The sequence below is a fragment of the Octopus sinensis genome, linkage group LG12 (assembly GCF_006345805.1).
Source record: "Octopus sinensis linkage group LG12, ASM634580v1, whole genome shotgun sequence".
Classification (NCBI taxonomy): Eukaryota; Metazoa; Mollusca; class Cephalopoda; order Octopoda; family Octopodidae; genus Octopus; species Octopus sinensis.
In genome coordinates this window covers 50376481-50401069 of record NC_043008.1, presented here as the reverse complement: position 1 = coordinate 50401069, position 24589 = coordinate 50376481, and the positions used below count along the sequence as shown (strand labels likewise).

General features: G+C 35.2%; 1 protein-coding gene across 7 annotated transcripts in view; it reads right to left on the bottom strand.

Moving 5' to 3' along the window:
* Nucleotides 1-24589, bottom strand: part of LOC115217859 (CREB-regulated transcription coactivator 1) — a 172288-nt gene that overhangs the window by 145154 nt on the left and 2545 nt on the right. For 6 of the 7 annotated variants that reach the window (XM_036507963.1, XM_036507966.1, XM_036507964.1 and 3 more), the window contains exons 2-3: nt 20922-21029; nt 8714-8818 (exon numbers count right to left, since the gene is read on the bottom strand). In XM_036507963.1, coding sequence (XP_036363856.1) covers nt 8714-8818; nt 20922-21029 — 213 coding nt within the window. The remainder of the gene's footprint in view (nt 1-8713; nt 8819-20921; nt 21030-24589) is intronic. The other variant, XM_036507967.1, reaches the window with a different exon arrangement.

Here is a 24589-nt window from a genome sequence, read left to right as displayed (position 1 = left end):
AGATACATATGCACATACATATATATACACACACACACAAATATATAGATACATATGCACATACATATATATATACACACACACACAAATATATAGATACATATGCACATACATATATATATACACACACACACACAAATATATATATATATATATATATGTGTGTGTGTGTGTGTGTGTGTATGTATGTATGTATTTATGCCTACTTCTTTCTTTTCTAATATATTTTGCTTTTTCAATCTTTCTCCTCCTTTTACTTATCTGTCTCTGTCTCATTCAAATATCTCTCAGCCTATCTGCCATTATCTCCCAAAGCAACACTATCTTTCTCTCTCTCTCTTATTCTCTGTGTGTGTGTGTGTGTGTGTGGTGTGTGTGTGTGTATGTATGTATGTATTTATGCCTACTTCTTTCTTTTCTAATATATTTTGCTTTTTCAATCTTTCTCCTCCTTTTACTTATCTGTCTCTGTCTCATTCAAATATCTCTCAGCCTATCTGCCATTATCTCCCAAAGCAACACTATCTTTCTCTCTCTCTCTTATTGTGTGTGTGTGTGTGTGTGTATATATATATATTAGTTATCTCTCTCTCTCTCTCTCTCTCTCCTTCACCCTCTTTTTCTAGAACAACTAAGTAGAGATGCTGTTATAGCAACAAAGTAGAAATTCTGTTGAATAATTTAGAACACTTCAAGCTGTTTCATTAAGCATTATGAGACAAATACAAAACATAAACAGAATGATTCTAGCTTGTGTCAAATGATTTAGAAAGTAAATTTTATAAATTGGAGCAAATTCAGCAACTTCAAACTCACAAAGAAAAAGTATATATATATATGTGTATGTATGTATACATATATATATATATACACACATACACATAGCATATTGTATATATTGAAACTGTATGTATATATATATATATATATATATGTATATATATAAATGTGAAACAAGGTGGGAAAAATAGTACTCAAATACTAGAGGTAGAGTAATATGCTTTATTGTTAAAGCTGCAAAAACATCACAAAAACTGCTACTCAGAGTTTGACATTCATTGGACAGTTGTGATTGAGATCTCAATCACAACTGTCAAATGAATGTGAAACTCTGAGTAGCAGTTTTTTTGTGATGTTTTTGCCGCTTAAAATAATAAAGTGTGTATAGGCATTGGAGTAGCTGTGTGGTAAGTAGCTTGCTTACCAACCACATGGTTCCGGGTTCAGTCCCATTGCATGGCACCTTCGGCAAGTGTCTTCTACTATAGCCTCGTGAGTGGATCTGGTAGACAGAAACTGAAGGAAGCCCATCATATATATGAATATATATATGTGTGTGTATATGTTTATGTATCTGTGTTTGTCTCCCCAACATCACTTGACAACCGATGCTGGTGTAACATAGCGATTCGGCAAAAGGGACCGATAGAATAAATACTAGGCTTACAAAGAATAAGTCCTGATTTGCTTGATTAAAGGTGATGCTCCAGCATGGTCACAGTCAAATGACTGAAACAAGTAAAAGTATATATATATATATATATGTATATAACCCAGTACAATCTGTCGCACAGTCATGTTGTCAACAGGTAAACTGGCAAACCTACTTTGTAAGGAAGGTGGTTTTGTTTGGACACCCTGCCAGATAAAAACCCTATCAAAGGGCAGGTTAACTCAGTAGTGTCAACAGCCATCCAATTACTAGTAGTGAAAGACCACAAGTCTTTGCTTAGACTCAACAATAATTTAGATGTAACCCTGCAACTTCATTTGCCTCCAATGATGTAAACTAGTTCATTTTTGTGAGGAAACGAATACAAGTTTAGAGGGTGGGGTATGCCCTGTGCAAGGCTTTTCTTCACTTTAAAGTGCTTCAGGCACAGACAACACTTGATTTTTAAAATCTCTCTTATGTGTTACATACAGTGGCTGGCCATAACCAAGAATGGCAAAACATTCAATTGAAAATCCCATGATGGAATGAAAGTATGTGTCAGCATGGGTGGTAACTCTCCAAATATTTGTTGCAAAAGGCACTCATCTTTGTTAAAATAGTGTCGGTCCTTAGCAACACTGAAAGACCACACCCATGCGGCGCATGTTTACGAGAACAACAGAGTAATAACATAGCCCAAAACTAAGTTACAGCCATCATATATATGTGTATGTATATGTATATATATATGTGTATATAGGTAGGGTAAAATCCAAGCTGTGTCCTCTTGAAGCACATCTGCTTATTCCATTATTACAATCCATATGTGTTAGTTGTATTAATGTGGGTTACATCGCAGAGTTGAAAATTCTAGAAATATTGCTTGTAGAGTTATTATATAACAAAACAGAAAGTTGGGAAATTTTTTGACATTATTTATTCACCATTACATATGTTTCATTTGCTGATAGGAATCAAAGTTGTACATGGTGGAAAGACATGAAAGAAACTTCCTGCTTAGAAATTCTTCAGACAGAGAATTAAATAATACTAATTTACATCTGGATGAAGCGTTTGAAGAATTTCTAACAGCAAATTTCTTAGATGTTTTTCCAGCATCTACAACTTTGCGATCCGTATTAACAAATAGAACATCTGTAATGGTGAATAAATACAAAAAAATTTACCAGCTTCTTGTTTTGTTATTTTTACTTTAATATAAATTTGAGTGATGTTTTTCTGTCTATTTCGTTTTTATGTTTGTTAACTCATCCAGGACCATTGGTGCAAGGACAACGAAACTCAAACCAGCAACTCCTCTAATCCCAGGGAAAGTACTATGAGGGGGGGGTCTATTTTTTAAGGTCCCCTAATTGGGGCCCCACTGACCCTTCCTATTTGTATTGCATTTTAAACTAAATACATGGCATTACCAACCAAATTGGAGCAATGACAATGAATTTCATACCATGAACTCCCAGGAAGTATTGTAAGGAGGTTCAATTTCTGAAGGGCCACTTAAATGGGGCCCCACCCACGATTTTTACTGTATTTACCTCACTCCTACGCTTATTGATTAAACTATGATCAGCATCAATGCTTAGCATATTTGCACAAATATGTTTCATTACACAAGAGTAAAGGGCCGCAAAGCAGCCCAATAGTGGGACCCAAGGCCTCAAAGGTGCCCTCGGCAGGAGCTAGCCTGAATGCCATCCAAAGGGCGGCTTCAAGGATAGTATACATACATACGTAGGTACATTCATACGTATGTATGCACAAGCATATTCATTTACTTTGTATCTTGCTGGCACAGGTAGGATGGATTCTTCATATTTCAAGACTGAATGCTCTCCCTCCCTTAACTATTCTCAATAGAAGGGATTTTTGTTTACTCCACTAAGTAGCAAAACAACATATAATGTTTACTGGGAATCCAAGCATAGCAAAACCCTTTTTTAATGGAAGGCAGCCTCATGTGAAGGAATGGCAATGACAACTTCTGTACAAATATGTCTGTGTGTGTGTGAGAGAGAGAGAGATAGAGATAGAGAGAGAGAGAGAGAGAGAGATTTAATAGTTTTTATCAATCAATACCTCCCATAAAGTAACTGGTCGCCCTGGACCAAAGTAGAGGATAACTGCCCAAGATGCCATAACTAAATACCATGATTCACCATGAGATTTAATTGTAAAATAAACTCTATTCTCTACAGCTGTTTTGAGTTCACATTTTGTGAATGGCAGGCACAGACATTCCCTCATGTTACATGCATATGAACACATGAACTACCATGCAAAATGTTTTTATATGTCTATCAGAACAGAACAGCTTTAATTAGCAACAGAAAATGAATTAATTTATGAATTTTCCATTTGAAATGCACATATGGTTCTGCTACTTATCTGAATGACATTATGGGAAGGTAACTACAGTGCCTGGGCAATGAAAAATTACCATAATAACCTGCCCAGATGTGTACATTAGGTGTGATCATGCCTTGAGTATAACAGAGACATTAGCTGTGTTCCCAGCTTTGTCAATCCTGACTTTCTGATGCAGTTTAATCCTTCTGATACCAACATACCTGAAACTCCCTGGCTATTATGATACAAATTTCCTGCTTTAAATCAAAAACCATCTGCCAAAATTTCATGTTAAGTTCCAAAAAACATCTTAATTATGACAATTATTATATTAAATTCTTCATAATTAAAAAAAAAATATAGAAACGATGGCAGTGAATTTAAATAGAAATATGATAACAAAAGGGTTAATATTATTGGTTTCAAATTTAGGTACAAAGCCAGCAATTTGGGGTTAGGAGTAAGTCAATTACATCAACCCTAGTGTTCAACTGATACTTATTTTATCGACCCCAAAAGGATGGAAGGCAAAGTTGACCTCAGTGGAATTTGAACTCAGAACATAAAGACAGTTGGAATGCCTCTAAGCATTTCACCTGGCATGCTTACAATTCTGCCAGCTCATTACTTTAACCCTTTTGCATTCAGATTACTCTATTGATTCACAGTGTTTTAATTTAATCATGCATTATCTTGTAGCTTCAAGATTATGATGGTGCAACTGTTTTTAGAATGACATTGTAGGGTAGGTGTGAGGGGTCAGATGTAGCTGGTTTGGACAGAAAACAAGTAGAATATTTAGGCTGGATATAGCCTATTTAAATGCTAAAGGGTTAAGGGTTAATATTGTTAAACAGCAAATGAAGGCAGTGAGATGGCAGAATCATTAGCACTCTGTGCAAAATGCTTCGTGGCATTTCGTCTGTATGTTCCAAGTTCAAATTCTGCGATAGTCAACTTTGCCTTCCATCCTTTCGGGGTAGATAAATTAGGCACCAGTCAAGTACTGGGGTCGATGTGGTCAACTATCCCCACTATCCACAAGTTCAAGGCCTCGTGTCTATAGTAGAAAGGATTATTAAACAGTAAATACAAAAGAAATGCCACAACCATTCCCCTCCTTCCTCTCTTAGTACATACATAAACAGGAAAATGGCTGGTGGAAAGTAAATTACTATATACAAGGTCTTGTTTCTTTGTTTAGTTGGGTTTTTTTCCAACCATGAGAAAACATTTAAAAACTAAATCAAGACACAATATTTAAATAGAAAACAGCTTAATTCTTTTATCTCATTTTTACTACACCTTTCATACAACTGACTATGAAAGCAGACTGGTTTTAGTGCAGATCTATTGACTTCTATAGGTCAATGTTTCATGCCATCTTAGATGTAAGCTGAAACTCATTATTTCTCTACAGCCTAACTTGACCCAGCAATATTCGGTCAAATAAGCATAAATAAATAAAATAGTAGCATGTGTACAGAGGAGGCAGTGTGAAAAAGTTATCAGAAATGAAATGTTTACAACAGATTTTCTGTATCAATACGGCATCAGTTGTGCTTATTCTACACAAAATGGTTTCCATGATGCAGTAAAAAAATCACTAATAATAATAATAATAATATCAAAGGATGGTGATATTGTGCTGTTTATTCTGCTTCATTTTGAGTTCGCTTCTGCTAACTGAGAAAAAGTAGAAAAAAATCTTCAACATAGATAAGAGAAGCAGATTCAGCACTGCAACACTGTGTCATCTTATAAATCAAGACTTACAAAAAGAAATGAAAATATGTGATGATATCGAAGAGAAAAGTAAATAAATGAATAAAGTCTAGATTAACATAACATTCAACTTGATGATAACGATAATCACATATGTTCCATATACATAAATATATATATAACATTCTGCACTTTCAAAGTTTATATATATATATATATATATATATATATATATATATATATAACATTCTGCACTTTCAAAGTTTATATATATACATATATATTATATATATATATATACAACATTCTGCACTTACATCTATATATATAATATAGATGTATATAGATATATATAGATAGATAGACAGGTAGGCAGACAGATAGATAGATAGATAACACATTCCACACTTCCAAAGTTTGTTATTTATATATATATATATATATATATATATATATATATATAATATATATATATAAAATATATTGGGGTAGCGATTTTCTTCACTACTTCAAGGAGTGACAACCCTGCCTGACACGAGTCCCGGGCTCAGCTGGCTCCGGCTAACAGTACTCGGTATGGGCCCTTATCCAGGGTTACAGAAAGAAGACAATCTTCAAATAAATCCAGAGTGGAGCCCCGTAGGCGGTTTAGTGTTCGACTCGACACTCTTCCGGCAGCTCCTGCAACCAAGCTGGTGCCAAACGTAATGCTCTGCACTCCTTTGGACTATGTCAGCAAGGTCGAGAGGGGAATCCTGACGATTTGGCTACCCAGGATTTTCTTACATCTAGCCCAGGCCTGTGCAAAACTGGAGAGGAAACTGGAGAGGACATGAAATGTAAAAACCAGACTGGATTACTTTATGCGCAACTCTATTGTCTCCCAAGACAAAAGGATGCCAACAACAATATTGGGAATGATACACACACACAACAGAATATCTTTTTCAAATTTAAGCATTTTTTTTAGAGTACTAATTAAAAAAAAAATGACATCAATGAAAGGACTGGTTGAACTGATATGAAAATATAAGCTGGATAATGTTGGGCATCCTTACAATAATACATAAATTAAAATAGCATAGGCAGGAGTTGGGCAGGTTGTAGAAACAGAAACAGAAATAGAATCAAATATTAATATACGCTGATGTAGATAATTTATAAAAACCAAGAATAGGATTACAAAGGAAAAAAAAACTCATTTTGGATCAACTTAAGAAAACAAAGTATTTAGAAATTATGGTAAGGCAGATAATATTTAAATTAAAAATGAGTTTTTTTTTTATCTCATTTTTGTCATTTGTTCTAGAGAAGAGATGCATTGAAGCAGATTGGTTTTAGAGAAAATATATTGGCTTCTAGCAGTCAATGTTTCATAGCATTTTACATGCCTCTTATAACTAAATGAAATTCTTTTAGCATAGATACACATCACTGGTTAAGAATAAAGATACACAGAGTGAGAAAACCTTCAAATATCAATATATTGAAGAAGAGGGAAAGAAATCTCTTAATCACCTGTATAAGAAATTTCTAGCATATTTAATTAGGATCATCTTCCAACGTGCAGAAGCTGTCAAGGACCATTAACATATTGCATTTACAAGATCTTGAGTTAATACTCTGCAAAGTGCCACTTTGTAGTAGACACACTGTCAGTAGAGGCACACGGTCTAGTGGTTAGAGCAGTGGACTCGTGGTCGGGGGATCGTGGGTTCGAATCTCAGACTGGGCGATGTGTGTGTTTATGAGCGAAAACACCTAAGCTCCAAGCGGCTGTGGCAGAAGGTAATGGCAAACTTCTGCTGATTGTTTCGCCACAACTTTCTCTCACTCTTTCCTCCTGCATCTTGCAGCTCACCTGCGACGGACCGGCATCCTGTCCAGGTGGGGAACCTATACACCAAGAAACCAGCCTTTATGAGCCAGGCATGGCTCGAGAAGGAACAAACAAGACACACTGTCAGCCAAGTGAACTGGAACAACATGAAATGAAATGCCTTATCCGAGGATACAAATTAACTCATAATCTTAGAAACAGGAGTCCAACAAGCCTAACCACTAGGCCACATTCAATAATCCATGCAATAAAAACAAAGATAATAGCAGATGATAGAATTAATAGAGTATTGTACAAAACACCTGGTGGTATTTCATTTTGCCCCAGCCAACTTTGCCTTTTATCCTTCTGGACCCAGTAAAATCAGTACCAGTCATACCAGTCAAGAAATACCTGTGGTTCCCAACCCTTTTATTTAAATGAGTTTTCCCATGGACCCCTTTTAATATGCTTACTCTTATGTGTATGTCTGTGTGTGCGCGTGGACCCCAGGTTGGGAACCACAGAAGGCAAAGCCCCAGCATGGCCACAGTCCAATGATTGAAGCCACTATAGGGATACAAAGAGCACAGCTTAATTCATAAGTTCAGTTCATACATAGGCTACATGCCTACATTTCCAGTGAGTCAAATACCAATACATTTAGATCACACCAGGAACAATATAACACCCTTTGACACATTTATGCTACCAAATTCTCCAGGCACATGAAAACACATATAGTGTGAGGCACTGATGGACACAATTTTGCGATGATTTGTCAAGTAATCTTAGTGCATTCGACAGAAACAAATCCATCTCAAACTGACCAATGTTTCCAACTGGATTATACTATCAAGCATACATATACAAACTGGTCAGCTAGTTTGTATATGTATGCTTGATGTAAAACGCCCTTGGCTGTTATGATGCAACCGGCTCCTACAGAACAGTGTTCAGGTATGGTTCCAGAACAATCAAGAACATTTACTTAGTCACTTGACTTGCAAGAAATAGCATACTGAAATCATACAGTGCTGTCTTAAAATAAGGAAGTACATATTAGAATACACAGTCTTACAAAATTAAAATCTGAAAAAGACAAAATGGACCTTAATTATAGGTCTACTCATTCAGGTTGATTTGAGGAACAACAATGAGACTAAGTCAGATATTTAACATGTAAGACCTACTGACTCAGGTTTTAAAGCATTTCATCACCTACCTGTGAGAGTTAACCAAAGCTACATATTATCAAGCATCAAGCATTTATAAAGAATATATAAAAATACTACAGAAAGAATAAATATACAAACATCAAGGTTTTGATTTGAAACAAAATAAAAATTAATTTTGGCAAAGGATACTCGTGTTGGAAATGCACGACCTCGCTGTTGTACTAATCCTTGTCTAGAGCGATCACGTGGACCAGCTCTGCCTTGTTCAATGTCTTTGAGGTTTTGCAGTGCAGTCTGTAAGAAATAGAAGGTAAGACAACTTTTTTGTGTGTGTGCCAATTTGAATAAAGTGCAATCCTAAGACCTGTTTAATAAATTCTAATCAGGAAAAAATTGTGAAATGCTTAGGTTCATATATTAATATCGTTATCCTATTTTACTTTGATTTATAAAAACTAAAAAGTCTTTATATATATATATATTAAAATCTAAACAACAAATATACTTTGAACATATGTTACAAAGGTCTCAATACAGCTAGATAAACACTCTCTAAAACTGAGCACTCCATTTATAATTATGTTGTAGTTATTATGTGTTGATACAAATTCATTCTTTTTTTTTTAATGCTATTCTAGGATACTGATGAATATTGATTCTCTCATCAATGCTTTTCTGAAATACGAATATCAACAAAATATGTTTGTGTGACAAGGAAGTTGAATCTCTCCTGAGTCTGATATTTTTTGAATTTTATAACTAGACCAATGAGAAATATGATTCTTACATAAACTTTTCCATGCTAAGAATCATATATTCATTCACACATAATTATATTACATAGACACACAGGTTATAAGTGAGAGTATACATGCTGCAGGTGTTATGTAGTTTCTCTAGAAATGTCTCAGTTCTACATGTGGAGAAATAGCTACATCTTATGGGAATGTTACCTGCAACAAGCAGGTAGTCTATCCAAGAGCTGTTTTATCTATCATCTGCTTAGCACTAATTAATTTATAACTAAGCAACAGCTCATGATGGAGAGGTTGAGGGGACATGCAGACACACACACAAATAATGCATCCAGAAATTGTAATGGCAGAATGTGCATGGATGTGTGTGTGTGTGAAAGAGAGAGATGACTTAGAAGTAGTGGAATTTCATGAAAGCTCAAGTTCAAATCAATATAATGTTGTAAATATGGAAATAACAAGGATAATGATTTTTCACATTGTGATATTCTTTTCTGCTCTAGGCACAAGGCCCAAAATTTTGGGGGAGGGAGCCAGTCAATTAGATCGACCCCAGTATGCAACTAATACTTAATTTATCAACCCCAAAAGGATGAAAGGCAAAGTCGACCTCGGCAGAATTTGAACTCAGAACATAAAGACAGGCAAAATACCGCTTAGTATTTCACTCAACATGCTAACGTTTCTGCCAGCTTGCCGCCTTTACATTGTAATATTGTTTTATAAATGATGCAAAAGAAATGTATAAATAAAGATCCCAAAATTCGAATGGCTACTGAGCAAAGCCCAGTAAATGTGTGCATGAAAAGTACAATCCCCTTTTCTCAGAACATGGAATTAATGAAAAAATTGTGCATTTTCCCTTGATGGCAATTCATGTTGATGAGAGAATAGTACCCTGTAGTGTGTAATCCTGGGCCAAATAAAATCACAGTACATACAGTACTTTGATATTGTTGGCCGTCTCTCAAACTATTGATTACCTATCTCAGATGAAAAATTATTCACCCAACAATAAAAGTACATTCTTGTTATACTCTTTGATACAATTAGAATAATAAACCTGATGTGAGAACACCAGGTTAATTAAGCTATCTGCAATAGTAACCATACATTAGCACTGATACTTGTATTTCCCAATGCCCACTCTTAAACTGCGTAACTGGTACTTCTTGAATATTTAAGTCAATTACCTTAACACCAACTGCCCTAACTATACCCCAAATCACTCAGCTATACAGCTCTGGAAACTGACCTCTCTCTCTGAATCTATGAATAAATATATAAAAGTTGAAAAAGGCGGTGAGCTGGCAGAAATGTTAGTACGCCAGGCGAAATGCATAGCCATATTTTATTTGCCGTTACGTTCTGAGTTCAAATTCTGCCGAGGTCGACTTTGCCTTTCATCCTTTCAGGGTCGATAAATTAAGTACCAGTTATGCACTGGGATTGATGTAATCGACTTAATCCATTTGTCTGTCCTTGTTTGTCCTCTCTGTGTTTAGCCCCTTGTGGGTAGTAAAGAAATATATATATAAAAGTTGAATATACTAAGATGTACAACAGTGAGTATTAATACACTTAAATATACAATGTTCTCAAGTAAGTAAAGAATATTGCACTTAATGCTTACTAACCACCACCCCAACCCCCCAAAAATTAAAATTTGGTAAATAAGTATATGTTTAAAACATATATACTTGTTGTGGAATGAATGTTAGTGAAAAAATCCACAAGTTTTTGAGAAAGTAGCATGGGTAATGATACTGCAGTCATTCAGATATCCATGCTGAGCTGACTAGAACTTAGGGTGTGTACTCAAGATTCCATCCACAGCAAGGCCACATGTAATGAAAACATGATTATACGAAATATTTTAGTTTCTAGGCTATGCTTTATGTACACAGAGAATAGAGAATTAAATTAATATAACTGGATCAGTAATTGTGAAAATATGGTGATGGCTAATGCAAATAAATTTACAACCAAATTGCAACATTTTTTGATATAATTGAAATGAAGAAATATATATATATATATATATATATATCAAATATCTTTTCACAATCTGAAATAAAATTGAATCTGAAAATGTAAATTTTAGACAAATTGTACAGTTTACATTCACTTTTATTATTACTAAAATACCTTGTGCCTACATATTAAACAGAACTGATGAACTTGGTTGAAAGAACATACAACTGCAAAATAATCTTGCTATATCTTAGTGGGGTCATTCTATACCAATTATAAACACATGCACTGGGTCTGTTTCACTTTTATTATTATTATTAGTTAATTAGTTAAAATTTAACTAATCAATTGTTTAATTCTTTGGTCAATCAATCCAATTAAATAATCAATTAATTGACCATGTAATTAATTAAACAATTGATTAATTAACTGGTTAAATGGTTAACTAACTGACTAATAATTGTTTCTAATTTTGGCACAAGGCCAACAATTTTGGAGGGAGGATAAGTCAATTACATCAACCCCAGTGTTTCACTGGTACTTAATTTATTGACCCCAAAAGGATGAAAGGCAAAGTCAACCACAGCGGTATTTGAACTCAGAATGTAAAGCCAGAAGAAATGCTCAGCATTTTGTCCAGCATGCTAACAATTCTGCCATCTCACCACCTTCAACTGACTAATAATAAAAGAAGTTAAACAGAACCAATGCATGTGTTTATTATTAGCATAATGACCCTCCCAAGATACAACGCAATCTGTTTCAACATGTAAGTTCACATCAAGAATCTTGCAAACCAAACACAAAATGAAATATGAAATAATCTGTTTTTAGAATAGATAGGTCACCACTGGTAAATGAGCTTGTATTATGCAAGAAACAGTTTTAGCAAAGCAAAACCAATCTGTCAGTGTGAGTTGATGTAATTCCAGCTGTTGTAGCATTAAAGCTCACATCACCTCTAGACACCATCGTAACATCTTTTAAAACAAGTTTCCAAAGACAGTAATTTTGGAAAGAAAGAAAAAGAATAATAAATGAGTTTAGGCAAGTTCTTTCCTTTCTTTCCTCTTTGGTTGACAATGCTAGGTTGTTTCATCACTGACAATATATTTACAATCAATAGCAAGAAACATGACAGTTATCTATGAGGGCACGTTAAGTGTTGGTCTACACTTTCATTTTTGCTAAAATGTGAACGTCTTTGGCAATTTGCACAGATAGCTAGAATCTATGATTCTGTAAATAATTGTAATCATGAAAGTCTTTCATAGTGTAACATTTGATAAAGTGCAAAGTTGGTAAAGACAAACTTTCCTAAATTATTGTCAAAAAACATTTCTAAATATTAGCAAAAAAAGATTTTAGGATTGCATGTATCAAAATATTTTTTTTTTAAATGCAACAAAAACAAGTATTTATATGAATAAATTCAATTGTCAACATAAATCTTTTAAAATTAATGCATTCCAAAACAGAGAAACATAAGACAAATGTTAGTTTTTGAAGCATTAATAGTGATTTAATGTTAAGCATGTCAAGAGTTTATTCAGAAGCAACAAACAGGATCTGTGAAGAAAGATATGTAAGATTTCATGCAGAAAATAATCTTAATTGAATACAACAACCAGTTAATAAAGTTCAGACCGGCCCAACTTTTCCATAAAGTTAAGAGAGAAATGGTTTCCAGTTGTCATGCAAGCTAATAGTTCTTCAAAAGGTTTATTATTTTGAAGGCATGACAACTTGAAAGAGGGTGGTGGGTGGAAATGATGGTTTTGCATACGGTTCCTGAAAGACGGGAAGTTACTAAAAATGTAGAAATTGCTAAAATCTAATTTGAAATCTTTCAGAAGAGTTTGGGGAGTAGGAAACATTTCGTGTCCTGTAGTGGAACATTTTTGTACCACAACAACAGAATATTTACTTTAAATGACTTTAAATATGTAATGAAACATTTTCCCACCTAGTTTGATTGAATATGGTAGTAATAAATAATTAAGAGAAATTTCAAGTCAAAAGAGAAAAAAAAAGTTAATCATTTTCATAAACCACCCACAAAAAAAAAAAAGGAGATATGAGAGAAAATCTGAATAGACAGCTGGTTAAGCATCAATAAGGATGCATTGCTGAACAAAAATCTACACAAGACAAAGCAAAAGAGAAAGAAAAAGCAGAAAAGAGGAGTGGGGAATAAATGAGGAATGAGTAAAAGCAGATGGAAATCAAGTCCAATTTCCATAATAGAATTGCACAGTTTTAAGAATTAGGTTTGTTAAGGAGTGAAGAACAGGTTCAGCTGAAATACAAGGCAAGTCTGTACTGAGGCCAGCAAGCCAAGCCTTGCAGAATTTGGAAGAGCAAGGTCAAAATTAAATTCTTATACACAAACAAAACATGAATTGGTAGTTTTTGGGGTTTTTTTTTTAACATGGATGGGGATAATTATCTTGCATGTTTATCAATTTCTTGCTTTGCTATAATATAACGACTACGAGAATATACATCCCTCATTCTCTCATTTCTAAATAAAACATAAGCATGCTTAGTTTGCTTTTAAATCTACAATTAATTATCTTATTTAAGTATAAAATAACCTCAGAACTTATGTTTGTTTATAGTTTTCAAAATCAAAGTGTCCATGGCACTAGTGACAACTGCATGAGTTTATGACAAATTAAATCTACATATATTCTGACCTGAGTAAATAAAAGAAAGAACCAGGTGCTTTTCATTTAAAGTGATGCAATTGGTACAGATTTCTATAGATAAGATAAAACATGCAAGAGAATCTGTATAACGGGGAAAGAAATGAGAGAAAAATAAGGGCTTAAGGAATGAGGCAGAAAAGGAGAGCATAACAAGGGAGAGGGGAAGATCAAAAGATAATGGGTGGCAACAGAGGGAGACACTTCAAAACAGAGAGGGAAGGGAAGAAGTAACATGAATGATGGGGAAAGTGAGAAAAGGGAGAGATTAAATGTGAGAAAGAGAAGGAAAAAGATATAGCTGTGGGAAAGAAAGATAGATAGACAGATATATGGATGAAGACGGAGGGAGGGAAAGAATGAAAGATAACGTGGATAGGCTAGGGTGGGGAAAAGGGATAGATGGGTGGATGGAGAAAGCAGAAATACAAATAGAAGACTGATACTGAAAGAGAAAGTAAAAAAGATGTAAATAGTCCAGAGAGAGAGAGAAAACAAAAGAATAAAAGAGTGAAAGAGAGAGAAAAAAATGGAAGTGAAAGCTAGAAGAGAATTAAGAAAATGAGAGATAAAACAAAGAACAGAAGGATTTAAAAGAAATAGAGAATAAAGAAAGAGTAAAGAGTATGGCAAGGATAGAGAGGTTTTAACGGGGTGTGTATAAAAGGACGTAGAGCAGCAGTTCCAAATCTGGGTTTCAAATTCCCTGAATGGAAAGTGTTAAGGATCTATCAAGTTCAAAATCTGTTGAGTGAACCTTTGAAGCCTGGAGGCTGTAGGTAAATTTCTTTAAATAAAAGGGGCTTTTGGTAGAGAAAAGTTTGAGAAAACCAGAGATGTACAAAATGACAGGAAGCATAGAGAAGGGTATTTAGAGTATTGTTAGTAACAACAGGGAATTAGAAATGAAGAGGTTAGTCAAGAAAAAATACAGAGAGAACTGGGGGGGGGGGGGGGCACATGGATAAATTTTGTGAGGAGGATAGAAAAACAGAGGAAGATAAAAAGTAAGAAAAATGAAACAGAAAGAGTGGTGCACCAAAATGTGAATGTGTGTGTGTGTGCAATAAAAATTTAAGAAAGAGATGAGTGTAAGCTACCATGGGTGATGAAAAGAGATAACGAACAGGTGTCTGTAGCTCCTAGATAAATATTGGAAAATGGTACATTGCTTTCCATAGGTTAACAGAGTACATTGTTTCATCATCGCCCAAGCAATTTAATAGGGGTCAAGAACAGGTTCATGATGCTGTGTAACCCCAAATCAGCCAGCCAGTTTGGTATGTGGGCAGTCACCTGAACAATGAGGTGAGACCCAAAGATCTGTCAGTCCGACCTATATGGTAGTGCTAGTAAGGAGACAATTGTTGAACAGTGCAGAACAAGTGACACAGATTAACATCAATTGCTCGTTATTGTTTTAATGTCCACTTTTCCATGCTTGAATGAGGACAGATTTTTGTTGAGGTAGATTTTCTGTGACCCAATGCCCTTTTTTGCTGCTTACTTCCATCTGAATCCAAAGAAAGTTATTTTTCCACATGGCTGGACATGTTTCCACAGAAGACTGGTAGTGAAGGACACTGCCTGTATGACGGTGACACTCGCTTACAACAATCACATCATATCAAGACAAAGGGGGACACACACACATAGACTTCTTTCAATTTCCATCTACCAAATCCACTCAAGGCTGTGGTCAACCTGAGGTTGTAGTAGAAAACACTTGCTAAAGGTGCCAAGCAATGGGACTGAACCCAGAATTAAGTGATCAAGAAGCAAGTTTATTAGCCACACAGTCATGCAGGCACAAATAACTGTTGTATATCAAAATTACTTTATGCAGTGAAAAGACAATGAACAGTTAACTATAGCTTTTACAGGTAGATTGCTCAACCTGCATGAAATACCAACTAAATTGCTCGATTTTTTTCCAAACTGCTTTTAAAAGAAAGAATCAAACATAGGATAATGCAAATCTAGATAGATAGTATGTCTAAATAGAAGATGGGATAGTTACAACTGGACTGCTTTTTTTATCATAGGTATGCTTAGTCAGGACTTATCTGAGGGCTAAACAACAATTTGACCTGCACAAAGTATCAGCTAAATCACCCTTAAATCACACGTTGCTCTGTCATATTAAACAGGGATGGACAGATTACAATGATGTAGTCAGAGATAAACCATGTCTGAATAAAATGTGGGATGGTCATGACTGATTTGGAGCTAGCCAGGCAACGAGATGATGAAGAAGAACATTTTGGTGCTGCTGTAAGTCGAGTAATTGTTCTACATTACAAATTGCTAAAGGTAATTAAAAAAAACAAAAATGAACAACATGAGGATCTAGCTGTAAGGAAAGCAACTGCAGCAGATGAACAGGGAGGAAGAACTTAGTAGAACTTAAGTAGGTAAAAACCTATTTAATCATTACAGTAGATAAAGAGAGATAAGAAACTTCCATGGTAAATGAACAACTGTACATAATTTGGGGGAATGAAAAGTACTATAGAGCTTAAAAACAATTCATGAATGGATATAAGGGACTCCTACAAGTAATCTACACCTTTAAGTGAACTTTTACAGGTAAACAATTCCAAAAGGTGAACAGGAAGAATGAACAGGGTTTCTAAATGCAAATAACTACAATAGGTGAACAGAGATAAGCTATAGATAACTACAGTTATCTGTAGTTGAACTGAGAGAATAATCAACTCTGTATAGCTTCAACAGATAATAACTCCCAGAGATGAACAGAGAGAATGAACAACATTATGTAGTTTTCATAAGATAACTTATTGGAGATGAACAGCCAAAATAAACAACATCGTTCAACCATTGTCAATAAAATGAGAATAAAGAGTACAGCATAACTTATGTCACTAAGAACTGAAAGTGAATGGAGAAGATACATCTCCAAAGAGAAACAGCACTAGAATAATAAAAGGGATGTAGACTAATAAAAGATGACCCACTAAATGGCAGTCAGTGCTTAGCCCCAAGACAACCCGTTTTGGAATGACCCATAACAAATAATATCCCAGTCGTAATCACACTGTCCCGTTTGCTGGTTCCTAATTTAAGATAGTAGGGTGTGACATGAGAGGAGCTTGATTACTATTTATAGCAGGTAAGTGGTAGCTATGGTAAGAGTTCTGTGATGTGGAAGATGTTTAAGGATTGGTAGACGACTGGGGAAGTAAAAGTGAATATATAAATACTTGTGTGTGCACACACACACATATATATATATAGAGAGAGAGACACATAAGCACAACTGTTGGTTAAGATGTTCGTTTTCCAACTACATGTGTGGCACATGGAACATGTGTCTTCAACTATAGTTCCAAGCTGATCAAAGCCTTGTAGTGGATTTGATAGAAACTGAAAGATACCCATCATACATACACACACACGTGTGTGTGCGTGTACTTGTCTTGACATATGATAGTTGTAAACAAGCATCACCATCATACAAGTGGTGTTATTTGCTTTCAATCTTCTGTGGAAACAGGTGAGGGTTGTCAACAAGAAGGGCATCCAGCCATAGAAAATATGTCTCAATGAATTCACTTTTCCATGCTTGAGAATCAATGCATAGAAAAGTGAATGTTAAAATGACACTGCTGGTGCTGACAATACACATGCATGTATTTATGTATATGCTAAGCTAACATGCTACCTTAAAGGTAGCACACTGACACATAACTGTTGTTCACAAAGACAAGGAACAGACAGGAACACTACTTGTCCATCACCACAACAAAAACTGAACTTAGAATTTGCTTTTGAAGTGTATGAAATTCTTTTCCTTAACCACATCTTCACACCACATTTTGAACATTTTGCTTGTATTTTTCCAACCTAGTTTCTAGTTTTACTTCTTCAGACTCCTGAATTATTTTGCTCTGAATCAGTCTCATAATTTCTGCTTCTTTTTAAAGCAGCCACTACAATCGTTTCTCCTTCAGTCTCTCGTTGTTTCAATTTCTTTTCCTCACTCTTTTAATCTCAAGCTTTCTAGGCATTTATATTCCTCATTTCCTTCCACCTGAATTGAAACCGAAGCTCTTGTCTGTAACATATATGCATGAGTATACATACACATACTTTCATGAAAATACAAACTTGTAAGAGATACTGAATTCATTGTCATATGATTTATGGGATATGGAATTGATGTTAAGATGAAAAGCAGTGCACAGACACACGTCGTTCTTTATTACAGAGAAGATGTGGGGTGAAGGGGTGAAATATTAAGCCTCATCAAAAGATTGAGGCAAACAGAATATGCTGTAATGTCTGCTAATAATTGTGAATAATTGAACTTTAAGTTGAATATCTATACATATGTCATCATCATCATTTAACTCTTTAGCATTTAAACCGGTCGTATCCGGCCCAAATATTTAACCTGTTCTGTGTTCAAACTGGCCGGATCTGGCTTTGCACACTTATCCTACAATGTCATTCTAAGAATAAGCAACTACATCCTCAAAATTTTAATGCTACGATGTCTTTGCATGATTAATTCAAAACAATGTGAATAAATAAGCATTACATTTGACAGAATAATCTGAATGCTAAAGGGTCAATGTCTGTTTTCCATGCTGGCATGGGTTGAACATGGAGCTGGCCACACCTCAATTGTCTGTTGCGGCATGGTTTCTATGGTTGGATACCCATCCTAATGCCAGCCACTATACAGAGTGTGCTAGGTGCTTTTTACATGCCACCAGCATGCGTGTGTTGATGTAGCACCAGCACCTGTAAAAGACAAGCCTGTATGTATGGATGACGACTTTTCTTAGCTTGCCAGATCTTCTCAAGTACAACAAATTGCCACAACTCCCGGCCCCTTATTTCCTTGCATAGTTATATATGTATACTGAGTTTGTGTGCATACATTGCACATCTATCTTGTAGTTGTTTGTTAGTTTAGTTTGTTGTAGGAAGAGTACAGCCTTCAGAGTTTAATGTACTCTATCATTTGTCTCAATATTCAGGGGGTCTAATAATTTTGTTGAGTTTTTCAAAATATATAGCATCTTTTGGTGGGCCAACAAATTAACGTAGGCTTACAAGTGGTTAATCTGGAATACTACAGAGAAATGCATCAAGATACCTTCTAAAAATCTCAAAGAAAACTTTCATCAAGTTTCATAAATCTTTTATGAAGTAGTTCTATAACTGCAAGCCTTTAAATGCTAAACTGTTACTATATAAGTTTTTAGTATAGGAATTCGAGGAACAGCATGTTGAGATCTGACAATATTCCTTTTACTTTTTCGTTGCCAAAGTCTGGAACAAGATACTCAAGAACATTCCACACACATATGATGGCATATCACTCTTGGTATTTCATAGAGTAAAAATTTAATGCAAAGGCATTGCCAGTGGTTAAATTCCTTGACTTTAGTGAAATGCATTTTATGAAATCTCTCTAGTTAACATGTAAAATCAGAGCCATTAAATGACAAAAGATGAGCAGTAGTGCAATCTATTAAACAAAAGGGATTTTCAAAGTGTCGACGTTACTGTATGATCTCTCAAGTAAATGTTCTCAGTACACAATCAGAGCTCTTGACAATATATGTTTCGAGAAGCCCAGGTCATGAAAGGGTTCAGTTTTTAATAGTTTCCCTGTTTGGAGCAAAACAGATTTTTGTTGGGGAATGGAATCTTGCAGTTGCTTATGTATCTATGTGCATGTGTAAGTATATATGTATGTGCAAATACATATAAGTGTATATGAAATGTTTTGTACATGTTGTGAATGTATGAAATGTGCATTTCATATTTGTATTTGTGTAATATGCATGCATGTTTACATATGCAAATGAGTGCATGCTACACCCCCTGCACACATACATGCTTATACGTGCGTGTGTGTGCGTGAATATGTGTACAACATGCATACATGTATAATTGTACATGTGCAAGTATGTATATATGGTTTATATATATACAAGCATACAAATGAAGGAAATGAGGTCATGGTTACGCACACACACGCACAAGGATATATATATATATGTGTGTGTATATAAATGTAAAGGCGCAAAGGCATGAGAAACAACGAATGTGTCCCTCCCTCCTCTCATTTAACAATATGCAGTACATGTCATGTCACCAGACAACCTAGCAATGCTGAAAAGCAGGGGTTTCCACTTAACCTCCATTCAAAAAACTATACTAATTTGTCAGGCTCCAACCAACATAAGCAGCACTCAAACCGAAATATTTATGGTGGGTTGTTGAGGGGGGTGAGGTGAGAAATAAAAGAAACCAAGCATTATTACTAATTGTATGGCTGTCACAAAAGAGCAATGGTGCCGGACTAAAATCCTCACAGTAAATTAGTTTTTGCACCTACAAATGGTTGTTTCCTCTTCAAATACTTCAGAAACAACCATATCTCGAAGACGACGAAAACACACACCAGGGGTAGATTGAGATTAATTCAGCTGACTGAATCCTCCCCAAACAACAACCAAGCCTATTTTGTGTCAAAGTATTCAGTGCAATCATCATCACCATTATTATAATTATTAATCGTCATTAGTAATTTTTAAATATCGAGATCATTATCAAGATTATTAATCATCATTGTTATTATTTATTGGTTAGCTTTTGGGGTTTTTTTCTTTTTTTTTTTCGATGCACACCCAATATTTTTTAGTAAAAAGGAAAAAGAGGTAAATATTTAGTTAGAGAGAGAGAGAAAGGCAGAAGTTTCGTGAGTGAAAAGCGTGTATATATGAGTTCGACGCAAGCTTGGTTAATATCTGAAGTGGAGAAAAAGATTGAAGAGAAACACCGTAAACAGCAACAGAGAGAAAGAGGGGGAAGCTTATGGGAAAAAGAGAGAGAGAGAGAAGAAGAAGAGAGAGAGAGTGCCGTTTAGGAGAGAGAAGAACAATGGCACTGGTGAAACGACACAAACTCCATACATACCTGCAGAATTCCACTATTGCTGGACGCAATCTGGTTCACATTGGGTAGAGACCCTCCACGGTATGCACCAAGGTTTTGGGTAATGTGCAAATGTTTTTGAAACGCCCCCTGTCGTAGTATATACAAGTCATATATAAATATACAAGCCACGGACCTAGGGGTATTATCTTAGTAATATTATGTTAGGCGGTCTAAGAAGGGAGTTTTAAGTGTTAAAATGATATACCTGTCACGAAATTTTTTTATTACTATGTATGTATGTATGTGTGTGTGTGTGGTATGTATATATATATAAAATTTGCATTAGTGTGTATACACAATATATATCTATATGTATACACACATATATACACACAAACCATACATATATAGATTAATAATAATGATAATAATATAAATAATATATATATATAACCTTTATTGTTCTTAAGGGTTCTTTTTTTAGAGAAAATATGAGAATGAAATACAATAAAATGCATCATTCGTGGACTGCTGTATTGCATGGAGACTGTCTTCATGGTGGTGCTAAAACAATCAACCTGTTGAATAGTGAAAGAATATGCTATAATGGTGCCGAGGAGGAAAGCAAGAGGCCAGGATTTGCTTCACCAAATCGTCGATATCCATATGTACACACCACTCTCTCTCTCACACACACACATATATATATATGTGTATATATATATATATATATATATATTCACCCACACCCACTCGCAGCGTGTAACCATAAAAATATGTTTTAATAAAAAAAACCTCAGAAGTATTGTGATATGATTATTATTATTATTATCATATCAAGATAACCAACTTAATTTTAAATTACTACTATATAAAAACTAAGCAATAATGAGTAATTAATTACGAGATATAAAAAAAAAACAAATAAATTTTTATTTTTACATATATATATATATTTTTATTAATTTATGAATAATTAAAACGTTCAGATTCGACCAAATAAAATCAATCTACAAGGATGATAGTGGAATAATTGTTGCTGTTGTTGCTGAGTGCATATATTAGCTGGGGAAGGGGAGGGGGTGACATAGAAAGAGGGGGGGTGGAGGATGTCTACCTAATCGTGGCTTGGATTCGGGTTTATGTATGCATCTAAAACCATTTTAAAAACCTTGTTTGCCACCAAGATGACGGTTTTATGCACACACACACACACACACACATATATATATATAGCGCATTAGATAGATAACACTAGCACTTTGTATAGAGATTATATCTTCCGGGGGGACGTGATAATGATTTTGGTGGTGATGGAGTCGACGGCTCGCTAGACCTGACCTCTTCAATGGGTTAAAGAAAGGAAAAACAAAAAAAAAAACAAAAAAAAATCAGGTATTTATTTCTCCAGGTTAAGCGAGTCGAGTCACGAATTTTGTCAAACAGACTAGTGCTTATTCGAGCGAGAAAGCAACTACTTGCAATGCCTACCTTCGTAAAATTGATATAAATATGAGAGGCGGGGAAGGAAAGATTTGCAACTGTATCACTCAAGTGATCTATGTATATCTGGCGATCATTTTATAACACACAATTTATATAGTGAGAGTGTGTGTGTGTGTGTGTGCAAAGGAAAGCTCCGGAATGGTGCGACTGTTTGCGAGCACGCCAAGTGTAATAATATCTGTGTGTGAGAGAGAGAGAGAGAGATGGTATGTGTGTGTGTACGTGTGTGTATATGTATGGATGTGTGCAAACATAGCCAGCAGTGCTAAGTGCTAAAGAGGGTGTCTGTGTCTGATGCCTAAGTCAGAATATGTGTGCATACAAGTGTGTACGTGTGTGTGAGAGAGAGAGAGAGAGTGTGTGTGTGTGTGTGTGAGTGAGTGTCAGTCGAAAGTGGTCGGGAATTGCGAACGAGTCGTCGTGGCTGCCAGCAAGGCGACAAAATCTAGCTGCACAAAGTTGATGCCACCACCACTACTACTACTATTACTTGTACAATAAGAATGCCTGCACACAACAATTCTAGATATTCGCCACCATTCGACACTGCAGAGCACACAACACAGATTGCATGAGACAAGCGATCTCCAAAACAGTCAAAATGTTGACGAGTGAAAACAAAATAGACAATGCGTACACTACATGACACACACACACAATCTGTGTGTGTGTATATGTGTATATATATATATATATATATATATGACATACATACACGTTCGAACACAGATAAACACACGAGAAATATAGTGAAAGATCTTCTATATTATGTATAATACAGCTATCTTGTAATCTCTCTCTCTCTCTCTCTCTCTCACACACACACACACATACATACATACAACCACACACACAAACATGGATGCATATGCACCGGCGTAGATGTGTGGTTTAAAAATTCGCTTGACAACCACGTGGTTCAAGGTTCAAACACACTCCTCATCGGCTTGGTTAAGGGCTTTGCACTGAAGTTGGTAAGCGTGCAGAAGTCAATGGTGTGTGTGCGTACATTTCATGTTTACACCTGTCTGAAATCTGGGTTGTGTATGTCTCGCACCGGTTCGACAAACAGCGTTCGAAGCAGTAATTATCGAGGTCGATTATGACTAAAACCAGTGACAGAATACCGCTGTAATATGTTCCGTAACAAATACATACATTACATACACACGTGTAATATCCGTCTTAATTTGCACACAATTCGGTTATGTGTAGTATATAACGTACGTGTGTAGCAGATGCAAGTATAATTACCACATATATATAACGTACGTATATATACCGCACATACAAAAATGTTATATGCACATAGAAACATATATTGCATAAACAAAATAAGAGGTATGCGCAGTACCTAATATATATATATATATATATATCTCATTTAACGGCAACGATGATAATATAAATTTTTAGATGCTTTGAGTCTACTATGTTTGTGTATTGAGTGTTTATGCTATACGTGTGTGTCTATGTACAAACATGCATGTATATACAATATATACATGCATATTACACATGTACAACATACACATGCATATAACATAAATGTGAAATGTATGCACCTATATGATTTGTACATATGAAAAGTATACGTTTACAGCCATAATACACACACTCCAGACGTGATGCACCGATGCTCTCTCTTCTGGTTACCATCGAACTCTTTTGTAGATGTTGCGATGACGGTCTGTGTCAACACTAAATGTACAGATTGGATAATTAGATTGTTGGTTGGAGAACACCGAGTGTAACTATGTGCATGCCTCTTATATTTGCTTCTCAGTGCATTTTTTCCTCCATATCTTCAAGCACTCAGTCAGAGCGCCAACATGAACAGCAGGTAGTGATGTCTTCCACTCTTAAAAGGGTTTGTGTTACTCCTTTTAACACGCATATGTATATTCTTAAAAACATATCTGTAGATATACGTCTAATGCCTATAACACAAGAGTGTGTATGTATATATATATATATATATATATATATATATATATATATATATATAACATGCATATACAACATGAATATACACAAAAGGAGCTATGTATAATAACTATGTATGAAGTGTGCTGGTGATAAGGAGGTAAAACCATTTATTTCTACAGTGGAAGAAGTTGGATGGAAAAAGGCGTAGAAAGTGTAATTTAGTTCACTTGTAAAAGACAACACTTAGCTTTGTTTTTAACGGAGGAAGAAGG